We start from the raw sequence: 14,206 nt of genomic DNA, 5'->3' as shown, positions 1-14,206 counted from the left end.
TGGCACCTCGGACCGAGGCAAACACATTGTTCTTCTGGCCTCATGTGGTTAGGAGGTCATGCTCCTGTAACTGTTCCACTTGAGGTGTTGAGAAATGGAGGGCCTTTCACGAGAACAGCAAAGCAAATGCTTTGTAGATTATAGATAAACGCAGATGCATAATGGAAAAATGTAAGAGATTAATCTATGATATTACAAAGGGTATGCGGGAAAGTTAGGGGAAAATCATCATGTTATTTCTTAAAGGTTGTCTATACATAGGAACATTTTCAAAATTAGGTAATGTTAGAAAAACATAGATGACATATGTTACAAGGAAATCACTAGCAAATATGATGCCACATTTGCTACAATAAATTGGCCAGTCCAACACACTGCTGTTGTCTGTGTCCATTTTTATTTTAGTTTTAGTTTTTTATTTTAGTTTTGTTTTATTTTCACCGACGCTGTTCTTCCTTTGGGAACCCCTGGACCTGCTGGAGCTGGTCTCTGGCAGATCTGCCTTGCAAGAAATGTTAAAAGAAATTCTTCGAAGGAACCTAATATAGGTCAGAAACTCAGCCTTCCATAAAAAGAAGAACACAGGAGAATGAATAAGTAAATGTAAAAATGAAAACTTTTTTTCTTGTTCTTAATTAATCTAACAGATTATTATCTGTTAATATTATCTATTGATTATTATCTATTAATAATCAATAGGTTATTATTTTGTTCAGAATATTCGTGAAATACTGAGGTATAAATCTCACAATTAATTTTGTTCAAAATAATAATGATAGTAATGTATTTGATTATCTATATAATATGCTTATGTCTAAGTGGGTGGGAGGGAGGAATTAGAAATATTTTGTTATTATAAAGAACTAACATTACCAGTGAAGTAAAGTAGTATTATTTGTAAGTAGACTTGGATTAGTTGAAAATGCATATTATAAACTCTTGAGCAACCACTAAAGAAAGTTAAAAAGAAGGGGGGGGGATTGATATGCTAGGAAAAGAGAGAAAATGGAATCATACAAAATGCTCAGTTAAAACCACAAAAGGCAGAAGTATGGGACAAAGAACAAAAATAGGGACAAAGAACAAGGGTGACAAATAGAAAAAGGAACAGATACAGTGTAGATATTAATTGAACTGTATCAGTAATCACCTTAAATGTCAATGGTATAAAATATGGCAATTAAAAGACAGAGATTGTCAGACTGGGTCAAGAGAACAAACTGTCTGTTTATTGCTATATGTTGTCTATAAGAAACCCACTTAAAATATAAAGACACATGGGGCACCTGGGTGGCCCAGCTGGTTACCATCTGACTCTTGATTTTGGCTCAGGTCATGATCTTACATTTTGTGAGATTGAGCCCCACATGAGGCTCTGCACAGAGCCTGCTTGGGATCCTTTCTCTCCCTCTCTCTCTGCCCCTCCCCTACTCTCTCTCTCTCTCTCTCTCTCTCTCTCTCTGTCAAAAATAAATAAAGGTTTTTTTACAAAAATATAAAGACACATATAGATTTTAAAAAGTACAAGGATCGGGGTGCCTGGGTGGCTCAGTCAGTTAAGCCTTTGACTTTGGCTCAAGTCATGATCTCATGGTTTACGGGTTTGAGCCCCGCATCAGGCTCTGTGCTGACAGCTCAGAGCCTGGAGCCTGCTTCAGATTCTGTGTCTCCCTCTCTCTCTGCCCCTCCCCCCTCACGCTCTGTCTCTCTCTCCTTCAAAAATAAATAAACATCAAAAAAAATTTTTTTAAGTACAGGGATGGACAGAGATATACCATGCTGACATGAATCAAAGGAAAGCAGTAAAAACGATATTAATTTCAGATAAGGGATACTTTGGCAAGAAGAGTTAACAGGGAAAAAAGGGGGCGTTACATACGGTTAAAGGGACCAATACTGCAAGAAAATATAGCAAGCCTTAATGTGTATGTGCCTAACAACAGAGCATGAGAATACATAAGGCAAATGCTGACAGAATTGTAAGGAAAAATAGATGACCCACTATTAAAGTCAGAGACTGAAACACCCCTCTGTCAGAAATGGACAGACGCAACAGGCCAAAAATCAGTGAGGACATAGCTGAACTCAACAACACCATCAGCCAACTGGATACAGTGGACGTCTACAGACTATTTCATCCAACAGTAGAATATATACTCTTCTCAGGCTCACATGGACATTCAGCAAGATGGACCACATTCTGGGCCATAAAACACACCTTATCAAATTTAAGAGAATCTAATCATACAGTGTCTGGTCTCAGACCATAATGGAATTAAACTAGAAATCAATAACAGAATATGCTGGAAAATCCCCCAAACACTTGAAGATTGTACAACACCCTTCTTAATAACACATGGATCAAAGAAGAAATCTCAAGAGAAACTTTAAAATAACTTGATCTAAATGAAAATGAAAATATAACTCATCAAAATTTGTGGGATGCATCAAAAGCAGTGCTTAGGAGAAAATTTATAGCATTGAATGAATATATTAGAAAAGATGGGAGATTTAAAATCAATAAGTTTCCATTATAGGAGACTAGAAAAAGAAAAGCAGATTAAATCCAAAGTAAGCATCAAACTGGAAGTCCTAGCTAATGCAATAAGACAGCAAGAGGAAATAAAAGATACACGTATTGAAAAAGAAGAAATAAAACTGTCTATTTCACAGATGACATGGTCATCTGTGTAGAAAATTTGAAAAAATTGACCAAAAAAAATCTGGAACTAAGAAGTGATTGATTATAGCACAGTTGCAAGATAACAAGATTAATATATGAAAGTCAGTTGCTTTCCTATACACCAGCAATGAAAAAAATGCAATTTTAAATTTAAAATATTACCATTTACATTAGTATTAAAGAAAATGAAATACTTAGGTATAAATCTCACAAGTTCTATAACAGCTATATCAAAAATAAACACTCTGATGAAAGATATCAAATAGTAACTAATTAAATGGGGAGATATCCCACGTTCATGAATAGGGAGACTCAATATTGTCAAGATGTTCGTTCTTCCTGACTTCATCTATAGATGCAATACCATCCCAATCAAAATCTCAGCAAGTTATTTTGTGGAAATCTACAAACTAATTTCTAAAGTTTATATGGGGAAACAAAAGACCCATAATAATCAACTCCTAACACTGAAGGAGAACACAGTTGGAGGACTGACACTATCTCACTTTGACTTACGATAAAGCTACGATAATCAAGACAGCATGGTATTTGTGAAAAAACAGACAAATAGATCAATAGAATAGAACAGAAAACCCAGTAACAGACCCACATTAATACAGTGAACTGATCTTCGCAAAAGAGCAAAGGCAATACTATAGAGCAAAGATGGTCTTTTCAACAAATGGTACTGGAACAATAGATATGCACATATCAGAAAAAAAATCTAGACACAGACTTTGTACCTTTCACAAAAATTAACTCAAATTGGTTCACAGACATAAATGTAAAACACAAAACTATAAAATTCCTAAAAAAGAACAGGAGAAAATCTCGATGACCTTGGGTGTGGTGACTTTTTTTTTTTAATGTTTATTTATTTTTGAGAGAAAGAAAGCATGAGCAAGGGAGGGGCAGAAAGACACAGAATCCAAAGCAGGCTCCAGGCTATGAGCTGTCAGCACAGGGCCTGATGCAGGGCTCAAACCCATGAACCGTGAGATCATGACTTGAACCACAGTCGGCACTTAACCAACTGAGCCACCCAGGTGCCCTATGGTGATGACTCTTCAGATACAACACCGAAGACACGATGTGTGAAAGAAATCATTGATAATCTGGGCTTCAATTAAATTAAAAACTTCTGCTCTGGGAAAGACAATGTCAAGAGAATGAGAAGATATGCCACAGACCTGGAGAAAATATTTGCAAAGATACATCTGATAAAGATCTGTAATCTAAAAATATACGAAGAACTCTTAAAACTCAACCAAAACAACACAAACGATCTGATTAAAGGATGGGCAAAAGATGTGAACAGAAACCTCACCAAAGAAGATTTATTGACGGCAAGTGAACATTTGAAAAGATGTTTCTATCTTTCCCAAAAACATATGAAAAGGTATCCAACATCGTATGTCATTAGGGAATTGCAAAGGAAACGAGATACCAGTACTCACCTATAGAACATCCCAAATCCAAAATACTAACAACATCAAATGCTGGTGAGAATGGGAAACAATAGGAAATTTTGCTCATTGCTTCTGGGAATGAAAAACAGGACAGCCACTCAGGACGATGCTTTGTCTGTTTATTGCAAAACTAAACGTACTCTCCCTCTTTGATTCAGCAATGGTGCTTCTTGATATTTACACAAATGAACTGAGAACTTATGTCTACACAAAAACCCGCACATGGATGTTTACGGCAACTTTGTTCATAGTTGCCAAAACTTAGATGCAGTCAAGATGTCCTTCAGCAGGTGAGTGGCTCAATAAACCGGTACATGCAGACAAGGTGTTATTACACTGTATTAATACAATGCATTAATGTATTGAATATTATTCAGCTGTAAAGAACAAAGGAGCTTTCGAGCCATGAAAGGACCTGGAGGAAACTGATAACGGGGGAAGCTTTTGGGGGTGAGGGATACAGAGGGGGGAGTGGTTCCCTGTACTTCCTGCCCAATTTTGCTGTGAACTGCTTTCAGACTGATCTAAAAAAATAGTTTCTTAATCGAAAACAAGTTTTAAATGACCGAATTGCTCCTTCCTCCTGTTCCCACAGTCATGGCTTGAACTTCTGTTTTTCCATCCACATCATTTCATTCAGGGTTCAAGTTTCACATGGCTTTTTGGTCCACAAACCATGAGTGCAAAGGTTCTCCACCCTCTGCTGGAGTTTCTGCTGAACTGTCATGATGAGGCAAGAGTGTAAATTTCCAATCTTCTTGTTTTAATGTTTATTTATTTATTTTGAGAGACAGAAGAGAGAGCGAGCCGGGGAGGGGCAGAGAGAGAGAGAAAGAGAGAGACAGACAGAAAATCCCAAGCAGGCTCCACACAGCACAGAGCCTGGAATGGGTCTTGAACCCACATACTGGGAGATCGTGATCTGAGCCGAAATCAAGAGTCGGACGCTTAACCGACTGAGCCACCCAGGCGCCCCTCCAATATTCCTTTATAGGCAAATATGGACAAATCAGATCCTCGTGTCAGGACGAGGTCACAACGACAAAATCAAAGCCACTGGCTTCAGTAAGAGTTTGGGGAGGCCATCTAGGTCCCTGGCTTTCAAATGGGTCTTAGCATCAGAGCCCATTTTCCAAATGAACTTACACAGAGTCCCAAAACGTAGAAGCGTTTCAAACAAAACGAAAAAAACTCAACAAAAACTAGAGCTGTTCTGACACTCGATTCTGACACACTGCATTTTCAAATACAGTCATTATTCCTCCCAGCACATCAACCGAGAAATGTGTAGACCTCCTTTCCAGATTATTGTCCAAATAACTGGTGACAACATTGAACAGAACAGGGCTCAGGAGCAAGATTTAGAAACTTCCCTCTCCTTTCACATATATAGACACATTTGCAAAGATGTAATGATGTACTTATTTTGGACATTCTGCTGTAAAACTTTCCAAATGCACAGAAAAGTCAGGGAATAGAACAGAAACACCTACATCTGGATTTTACAGTTGTCATTATTTTTCCGTATTTCTGTCACGAATATAGCGCTGATTTTTTTTTTTTTGTCTCCTAATTTGGACAAACCAGCTATAAAAGACATCTGAAGGACTGTCGAAGGACATCTGAATTTTTAAAAGGCAATTCTGCCAAGTTCAGGGCTCCTGGGAACTTTTTGGGACCCCCTGGTCCAGCCTCCCTTGTGGTTTGCACATGGGGATGCTGGGCTCCAAACAAGGCCCGAAAAGCCTTCAGAAAGGTCTACAGCCTGGCTTCCGTTTGCCCCGTTAGCTCCTGCCCCGTGCTCCCCAAAAGGCATTCTGCGTTCCAACCGCATCTCGCCTGCATTCTTGCAAACATGTCACAAATGGCAAGCCTCCGTGCCTTTGTTTTACCTTTAAGGTGAAGCTGAGGCATCACTTCCTCCAGAAAGCCTCCAGGTAGCCTTGACCTACCTCCGCCGTTGCGGGGTAAGGTGGACGAAGGTGCAGGTATGTCAAGCAGAAGCCAGCACCCCCTGGCATGGATAGCTACCTAAGAGCCTAGGTAGGCGGAACCAAATCTGAACCTGCAAACCAGCAGGGAGGAGTTAGGAGGGCCTGGGGATTGCTAAAACCGCCACTCAGAAGGGGGTTGGGAGGACATTGAGGAAGCAGGACCCATGCAGGGGCTCCTGTTTCAATTCTAGGAACACCATGAACTCTTGGCTTGTGGCAATTACAACGTGGCCAGCTCTTGGAAGGCCTCCTCTACAGAGCACTGAAATGGAGACAATGTAACACCTGTTAGCTACCTAGTCAATCCTGCATCCGGTGCTCGGTATAACTCCCTCAGCACCGATCATCATTCCTTCCGAAGAAGTTTGGTAACCTTGTGGGTTCTGCCTTTAGAAGCCTGCCCCCCCCCCCACCTGCAATTCTGAGCACAAGGTCCATTTCCTCCCTCTCTGTCTCCCATGCTGCAAGTCCTACGACCAGAGATAAACACCTTTGGTTGCTTTACAGACTCTTCTTGATTGACATAACCTAACGACTTGATTCCAGACCGAAACAAAAGCCAGACAAAACAGACACCCGAATGACCACTAGTGGTAATGGAAAGCCATAAACCCAAAAAGAACAGATCAAGAAAACGTTTATGCATAAGGTCTCTCCGTGGCTCCGTGCCCAGGATAAGATCCTCAAGCACTGCTCCCTGGGAACTCCGGAGACCCCTGTCCTTGCCCTGCACTCTCCCAGGACCCTCCAAGGCAGGGAACTGAACCCTCCACATTGTCACCATTGTCTGTTTCTGTACCTCCCATCCTCCCCTCACTCCTCCCCTCGAGGGCAGAGGCTGGTCTCACTCCTCTCTCTCCCTCTCCTAGGTCCCAGTGTCCGGCAAAGGGCTGCCACAGAACCAGCCTGGGAACACTCCCGAAGTTTTCCGCGTGGCCGCAGCGCCCTCTGCCGGGCGCATCCCGCAGCCGCGGGGCACTCACCAGAGTTGGGGCGTTCACCACCGACAGGTTGTACCCATAGAGGAAGGAGGAGCCGAAGGCGCCCACCAGAGAGGCAACGATGAGCCAGCAGGACCAGTCCTGGAAAGGAGAGGACAGCATGTCAGATCTGGCCGTTGGGCACAGAGCTAGGGGCCCGCAGGACGCACCTGGGCTGTCCCCTTGTCTGGGGAAGGGGCCCTAGAGAATTGCCCAAGTTCCCGGAGCCCGCTGACAGGTGGGATCGCTGTTCACGACCACTGCGCAGCCGGACGCACTGGGGGAATGCGGTCAGCCCACGGGTTCAGTTTGCTTCTGCCTGCTGCCACAGACCTGTGACTCACAGACCCACAGTCCTTAGCAGGTGCTGTGTAAGCAGCCACACACTATTATTTTAGCTGAATTTGGCCACTTTCTGGACCACATAGGAGCAAAAAGCAAAGCCAGACTTAGCCGCCAATGGTAGCGGCTGGCACTTACAAGAGGTATGGGCTAGGCATTGAGCTGAGCCCTTTCAGGGTATTATCTCACGGAACGCTCAGATCAGTACTATCTCATCCCGATTTGATAGGTGGCGAAAGAGACGCACCGAGACGTCCGTGGTGCTGTCTGGGATGGGGGCTGGAGCCCATGCAGTCACCCGCTGCACCACACTGCCTGTCCCCCAGTGCCTCGTCATCTGGGAACAGTGTCTAGGGGCCTGAGGCTGCTCACAGCTGCACAGGTGCACACACGTTCACATGCACGCATGCACACCACTGCACACGCCCTTCCAGGCCGAGCTGTCAATCTCCAGGCCACCATGAGCACCGCAGGACAAGGACGTGCAGAGAGATACAGGGCTCAGCCTGGAGAACGGGGCATCTGCCCCCACGTGACCCTGTCCTTCATCCGAGCGTGGTCACAATCAGGACAGGACCATGCAGGAGAAACATCTGAACCCCCTGGCCGGAGCTGACCAGCTGGCAGGGGCTGGAGGCAGAAGGGGTTCCCATCCGAGACTGGCCAGCGGAATGTGGGCCACTCTCCGGATGGAGGGGACCCAGGTGCTCTTGGAAGGCACCCTCTCTGTTATCATATAAAATGTGTGCGTGTATCGGGCCAGGCCCTGATAAAGCTCTAGAGATACAGCGGGAAACAAAACAGACAAGGTCCACAGTTCAGGGAACTGTGTCGGTCAAATACTGTCTGGAGGAGAGAGCTGGACCCCGATAGCCACTCCCGGACCCGCCCACATCAGTAGTCTCCTCTGGCAGGGGACGCGGTGCTGGACGGCTCTACCAGTCAGCTGTGGGAACCTGAGCCGCTTTCTTCACCTCCCTGGGTCTCATCTTGCCCAGCTGTAAAATGGATCTAATAACAGCACTGGCCACACAGGTTGTTGAGGAATCAATGCGCTGCCGGATGAGGATGTTTAGAAAGTTGCGCGCACACAGGGAGCGTTCGGAAAGGCCGCTTACTCGTTTTACTTTCCCTCTGGCCCCGCCATACAGAACGGCTGTTGTTCGAATTAGGTGCCAAGCTGCCTCTTGGCCCTGCCCGTGCAGATACATGCGCCCGAAATTCCCCTTCTAGAGACGTTGGCATCTACGACCCTTTCCCAACGCCTTCTCCTCTGAATGAAAACTCCACCCCCTCTTTGGTTCAACTCTGTCCTACCCCCAGCTCTGCCACTTAATGACTGTAACCTTGGGCCAGTGGCATAACTGCTCTGTGACTCAGTGGGCTTATCTGAAAACAGGGATGATAATAGACCCCACCTCACAGGCTGTTATGCTGAAGAAAAGAGTTAATTAAGGCAGACAAGGCCTCTCCTGTCCTGTGGCAGGTGCCTGTGAGCATTAGCAACAGAGTCGGGGCCCCTTACTTTTTGAGGGGAGGGGGTCTTGCTTCCAGGCACCGAGCCTGAGGCAGAGAGGGTATTCAGTAAATGCCAGTAAGAGGACGGAGGGGAGAAAAAGGGTTTATAAGCCACAGGGGCGGACATTGCCAGGTGTGGGGCCAGAATGGGTTTCTACAGGAAGAAGAGCCTGAACTGAAAGAGATCCATTGCTAGAACAAGAACTGCATTTTGGACGAAGTACCCATCCTCCACGGTCTTTTATCTTTGCACTTATCTTCTGGGTCTCAGCTCAGATGTCACGCTGCCTGACTCCCTGGCCCGCCCTGGACACCTCCTCTTCCCGGACCCCCTTGCCCTGGCCCCGATCGCTGTCCCCTTGTCTGTACCCATCAGAAGCTAGAGAAAGGCAGGTGGGAGTCTCTCCCTGGAGCCCCTGCCGCTGCTTGGCCAGCCCGTGCCCACCCCCTCTCACCACCGGCCCCAGGGGGACAGAGGTACCTGCTGTGGGGGCGGGGAAGGAAAAGGGGAAACCACCCAGCACCTGCCAGGCTGTTCACGAGCACGGCCATGTTGCCAGAGCTGGAACTCCACGGCCAAGGTCACGGGGACTGGGGTGCCGGCTCTCACGGCAGGCTTCTGTGACCCAGGGCCCCAGGCGGCGGAGGCAGCCGCAGCCGCCCACGCTGGGCCTTCCCACCCCCTGGCAGGTCCTGAGGCCGCTTTCTGCGTTTACCTTTCTGGTCCTCCCGCCCGGCGTCCCTCTCAGGGCGTGGCCACACTCGGCAGCCCCCGGATGGCCGGGGCTGCACGTCAGGGGAACCCAGGCCCGGGAGTCCATGCTCCCGCAGGCCATCCCGGGGCATCTCGGTGCAGGAGGCAGAGTCCACGAGGGGGCGGGGGCCTGGCAGGAAACGCAGCCGCTCTGTCTTGTCTGAACAGGAAACGGGCACCGTGCGCTTTCCCCCCTGCTGTCATAGCAGCACCGAGGGATCCTGGAGGGAAACTGGCCTTCTCGGGAACCACCACCCGGGGTATGGATTTTTCCTTTGGCATCAGCACCTTTCATTTTCCTGTCCAACGAGGCCAGCGAGCCGGGAGGGGAGCGCTGGCCATAAAGCCGGGTGCCTCTCCGAGGATCGGCACAGAACACAGGTCACCGACGGCAGGGACCGGCACCGACTGGCTGGGGTCCCCACCCTGCCTCTCTAACTGCGTGCCCTTAACCTGGTCACTTGGCTTCTCTGAGCTGCTGCGTTTACGAGGGCAACACGGAAGACCGATCCTGCCTGGACTGCCCTGCAGTTCCTCTGAGGCTCAGGTAGAAAACACACAGCCCCGGCCAGCGTGCTGGACATAGGCATGGCCGCCCTTAGCTCGGGCACAAATGGGGAGGCTCTGGGTTTGGAAGAAAAAGAACCTGCCAGTCGGTCATTCCTCTATGCTTCTCATTCAGCATTGGCCCGGGGAATACCTCCCACGTGCCCGCCCCAGGTTGGCTCAGCTCAGGGAAATCATTAAGGAGGCAAGACCTCTCATGCACACCAGACGTCATGAGAATTTGTTCACCACGTGGCCAACTTGCCCTGGATGTCGGAGAAGTGTACCTTTAATCGTGACAGGTTTAGGACAGCTTGCCTCGGCCATTTGCCCCCAGAGGCAGAGAGCAGGGGCACAGGCCGGTGGGCAAGGGCCTGACTGGGGAATTCAGAACCCCTAGGAGGCCAGGGAGGCCTCAAGTCCGCAAAAAGAGACGGGAAGCAAACAAACTAGGTGTAGGGGAACACAGGCATTGAAATTGGGGCTGGATCACGGAAGACTTTCCGGAAGAGGTGATTTCTGAGTAGCCCTGGGAAGCATGCAGGCAGAGGGTGTGGGATGGGAGGGCATCGAGCCAAGGCCTGCAGGCACAGATACCCTGGAGTAGGTGGGGGAGGAAGGTAATTGAGGATGGCTGGGCCCTGAAGGACGGGAAGGGGCAGCGAAGGGACAGCTGCCTCCCTGTGTCGTGAGGACCCTCGCTGTGCTGTCCGGATGGGGACGTTATACTCACCCTCATTCTTCCTCCCCTACCCCCCCTTTAGCTTAGGCCCTTCCTGCCTGGCTTCATCTGTAACAGGCAGTCTCATCTGATCTTGCTAAAACTCAATCTGAATCAGGTGCTCTCTCCCCACCCCCACCCCCCCCTTGGAAATTGTTCTGTGCTTCCTCATTGGGGCTGAAAACTCAGTAGGCCCCAGGCTCCAGGAGGTCAACACAAATGTACACAAAGTAGGAGGAAGCAGGGGTGGTCGCTGGTGTCGGGGACGCCCCTGCGCTATGAAGGCTTCCAAAGTCAGCAAGCATTGTCCACTGGCCAGCACGTACCCCGGGTGTGGACTTGAGGCCCCCCTCAAAGCTGTCCCTGCACGCCTCTCCTGCCTCAACTCTGCTGCCCCAAAACCTGCTGAAATTGAGCTCTGAGGGTAGAAACCAGAGGGGATGCAGATCCCAGGGGTGGAAAGAGACCAACTGCCGGCGGCTGCACCGGCCCCAGCCCTGCACCTGTCCCAGAACCGAAGACCGGACGCACATCTGTCCAGCCACACAGCAAGGCTTGTGCAGACTTCACTGTCCTTGCTGTCCCACAGTCTGGAGGCGGTGCTTGGCCTGAAGAGCTCCTCTTATTGGTGGAGGTAGCTGTCCATTAATTCCCTCCCCGGCCAGCCCGCAAACCAGCCCAGAGGTGAGCAGTGACTTGGTCAAAGTCACACAGCAGAGTCCGGGCTCCAGCTATGCCGAGAGCTTGGCCTTCAAGTCAACTGCACCCCCCTTCCTTCAGGCAGGTAAGTGATCCCAGCCCCCCGGGGCTTTTCAGGGTGACCAGTGAACGGCTCTGATTTCTGGAAACGCTTGGTGAAGCTGATAGGAGCTGCCCACTCCCTTTGCCCCAGCTTAGCGGTTCAAAACTGCCTGGGTTTGAGCCTCCGCTCAGCCACCTAGGCTGTGAGCTCTTGCACGAATCACTTGGCCTCTCTGTGGCATCATGTCCTCGTGTGTAGCATGGGCATGATAACAGTGCCACCACCTCATAGACCTGTGGAAGATTCCGTGAGTTTATACTGGAAAAACACCTAGAATCGTGGCATCTACAACACCCAGCATACAGCAAGCATACGATACAACGAACACTCATTATTTTTTAGATCACCTTGTCCCCAGATAATGTGCTCTATCTGGACCAAATGTTCTCATCCCTTTCTAAGTCAGTGCCATCACGCAAACTCTGTGGACAAAGATTTGCCCCCCTCTAGGGAATCACTGTCCTCAGCGGTAGAAGGGGAGGTCTGGAGGCATTTTGATGTCATTGGACAATTGCTAAGGACTGTTCTAGTGCTCAAGTTTGGTCTCTTGGTGGTGAACAAGATGTGTGGTAGATTCCTGGACCAGAAGGCAGTTAACCGGGGCTCCTGATTACTGGAGCACCCTCCTCCCGCCCCTCATGGAACATGTCTACACTTGGCCAGGTGTGTTCACACCCACGATATCACCAGTGGAGTTGGGGAGAGCTGGTGCCATCCCCGCATTTGCACGGCCTGTGGCCCCATGCTTCCCAGCAGAGCCTGAGAAGATGAACTCAATTAAGGATGTGGTCATTAGGCACGTGTTCCCAGGTATTCTGAGGCTGGGGCACCATCACCCTCTTCTGACACCTGTTCCGGCATGCACACACCCATTCACCAATATTTGTGGAGTATCTCCTCATGCTGGTTCTCCTGGCCCTTGCTCAGGCTTCTCCTCTGAGGACCCTTAATTTGCTCATCCTTCAGTACTCAGCCCCCTGACCACCTCCTCCCAGAATCTTCTCTGGGCCTCTCTCTGCCCTCTGTGTTCCATAAGCTGCTCACAGATTTACTGTCTATGACCGCCCGTACTTAAAAGTGTCTATTCTCATGTGTGCCTTTCCCTCTGGACAGGAGCTCACCAAGGGCAGGCATTGTGTGTGTGTCTGGTATTGAGTGACCTGTGCACCCCCCCAAATCATATGGTGAAGAGTCAACCCCCCACAACCTCAGAATGGACCGTATTTGGGGACAGGTTCTTTGAAGAGGAGAGTGAGGTGAAGTCAGGTCACTAAGGTAGACCCTAATCGGATACGACCAGTGTTTTTACAAGAAGGGCTTAGGACAGAGACACACATAGAGGAAAGTCCATGTGAGGACATGGGGGGGAAGACAGCCATCTTCAAACCAAGGAGAGAGGCCCCAGAAGGCATGAACCCTTCTGATGTCCTTGATCTTGGACTTCCAGCCTCCAGATGTGAAAACGTGTATCTCTGTTGCTTAGGCCACCAGCCTGTGGTACTTTGTCACGACGGCCTGAGCAGGCTAATCCAGTGTCCTGAGCCTCTTAGCATTCCCAGTTTTCTTCCCACCTGGCTCAGGGCTGGGACCCGGTAGATACTTCTGGCACTGAACTCAAACTGTCCTCCGGATGGTATCCTGAAGCTAGAAAGTCAGCTTGGACAAGATGAACATTTTCTTCCAGGACAGGGCAGGAAAGGAAAAAAGGGGGTGTTTTCTATTGAATATCATTTAAGCAGAAGGATTGAGATGACTACAGCCCTTTGTTCATTACACCAAATGTCTAGACAGCAGAGCCTTGACTCAACCTAATATGAGCACCGAGAAAAATATAGTGTCTGCGTGGAGGGAATCGCTGTTTATTTAATGTGACTCCGCCATGTCCCCGGATGACCTGAGGAGGTGGCTGGGCCTCCTCGAACCTCCATTTCACCCCTATGGGTGGGGACAATCACTCTCAGTCTGCCAATTCCACACTTCCCTGGCAGTTTGGTAAATATACCTGTGTGGATCTTTTCCTGCTAAATAAGGTTTATTGAAAATATGGACATATATTGGGGTGTCTGGGTGGCTCGGTGGGTTAAGTGTCTGACTTTTGATTTTGGCTCAGGTTGTGATCTCACAGTCTATGGATTTGAGCCCCCCCGTCAGGCTCTGCCCTGACAGCATGGAACCTGCTTGGGATTCTCTCTCTCTCTCTCTCTCTCTCTCTCTCTGCCCCTCTCCTCCTTGTGTGCTCATGCTCTCTCTCAAAATAAAAAAAATTTAAATAAGTAAATAAATAACTATCCAAGGACTCCTGAGCAGTGAGAGTGTCTCTAGATGCCCAGGACATCCTGGAGGAGGGGCAGAGGACTGAGCCTCGTGGCGGGATAAGGGGGGAGTTTCAGTGTGTCC

At 48.4% G+C, this 14,206-nt stretch overlaps 1 protein-coding gene and 1 long non-coding RNA gene across 5 annotated transcripts in view; one reads left to right on the top strand and one right to left on the bottom strand.

The window, feature by feature from the left end:
* Window positions 1-14,206, bottom strand: part of SLC2A9 (solute carrier family 2 member 9) — a 254,087-nt gene that overhangs the window by 204,832 nt on the left and 35,049 nt on the right. For 3 of the 4 annotated variants that reach the window (XM_019453701.2, XM_019453703.2, XM_019453702.2), the window contains exon 3: window positions 7,130-7,228. In XM_019453701.2, coding sequence (XP_019309246.2) covers window positions 7,130-7,228 — 99 coding nt within the window. Of the gene's footprint in view, window positions 1-7,129; window positions 7,229-9,702; window positions 9,850-14,206 lie in introns of those variants that run through there. The other variant, XM_019453699.2, reaches the window with a different exon arrangement.
* LOC109269667 (uncharacterized) lies at window positions 9,899-13,991 on the top strand. Its single transcript, XR_008421850.1, has 3 exons — window positions 9,899-10,000; window positions 11,597-11,791; window positions 13,920-13,991. It is a non-coding gene; the product is annotated as an uncharacterized LOC109269667 (long non-coding RNA).

The sequence above is a fragment of the Panthera pardus genome, unplaced genomic scaffold, assembly GCF_024362965.1.
Source record: "Panthera pardus isolate Hobbes unplaced genomic scaffold, ASM2436296v1 HiC_scaffold_13, whole genome shotgun sequence".
Lineage (NCBI taxonomy): Eukaryota > Metazoa > Chordata > Mammalia > Carnivora > Felidae > Panthera > Panthera pardus.
Note: the sequence above shows the minus strand (reverse complement) of the source record. Positions and strands in the feature narration are given on the sequence as shown.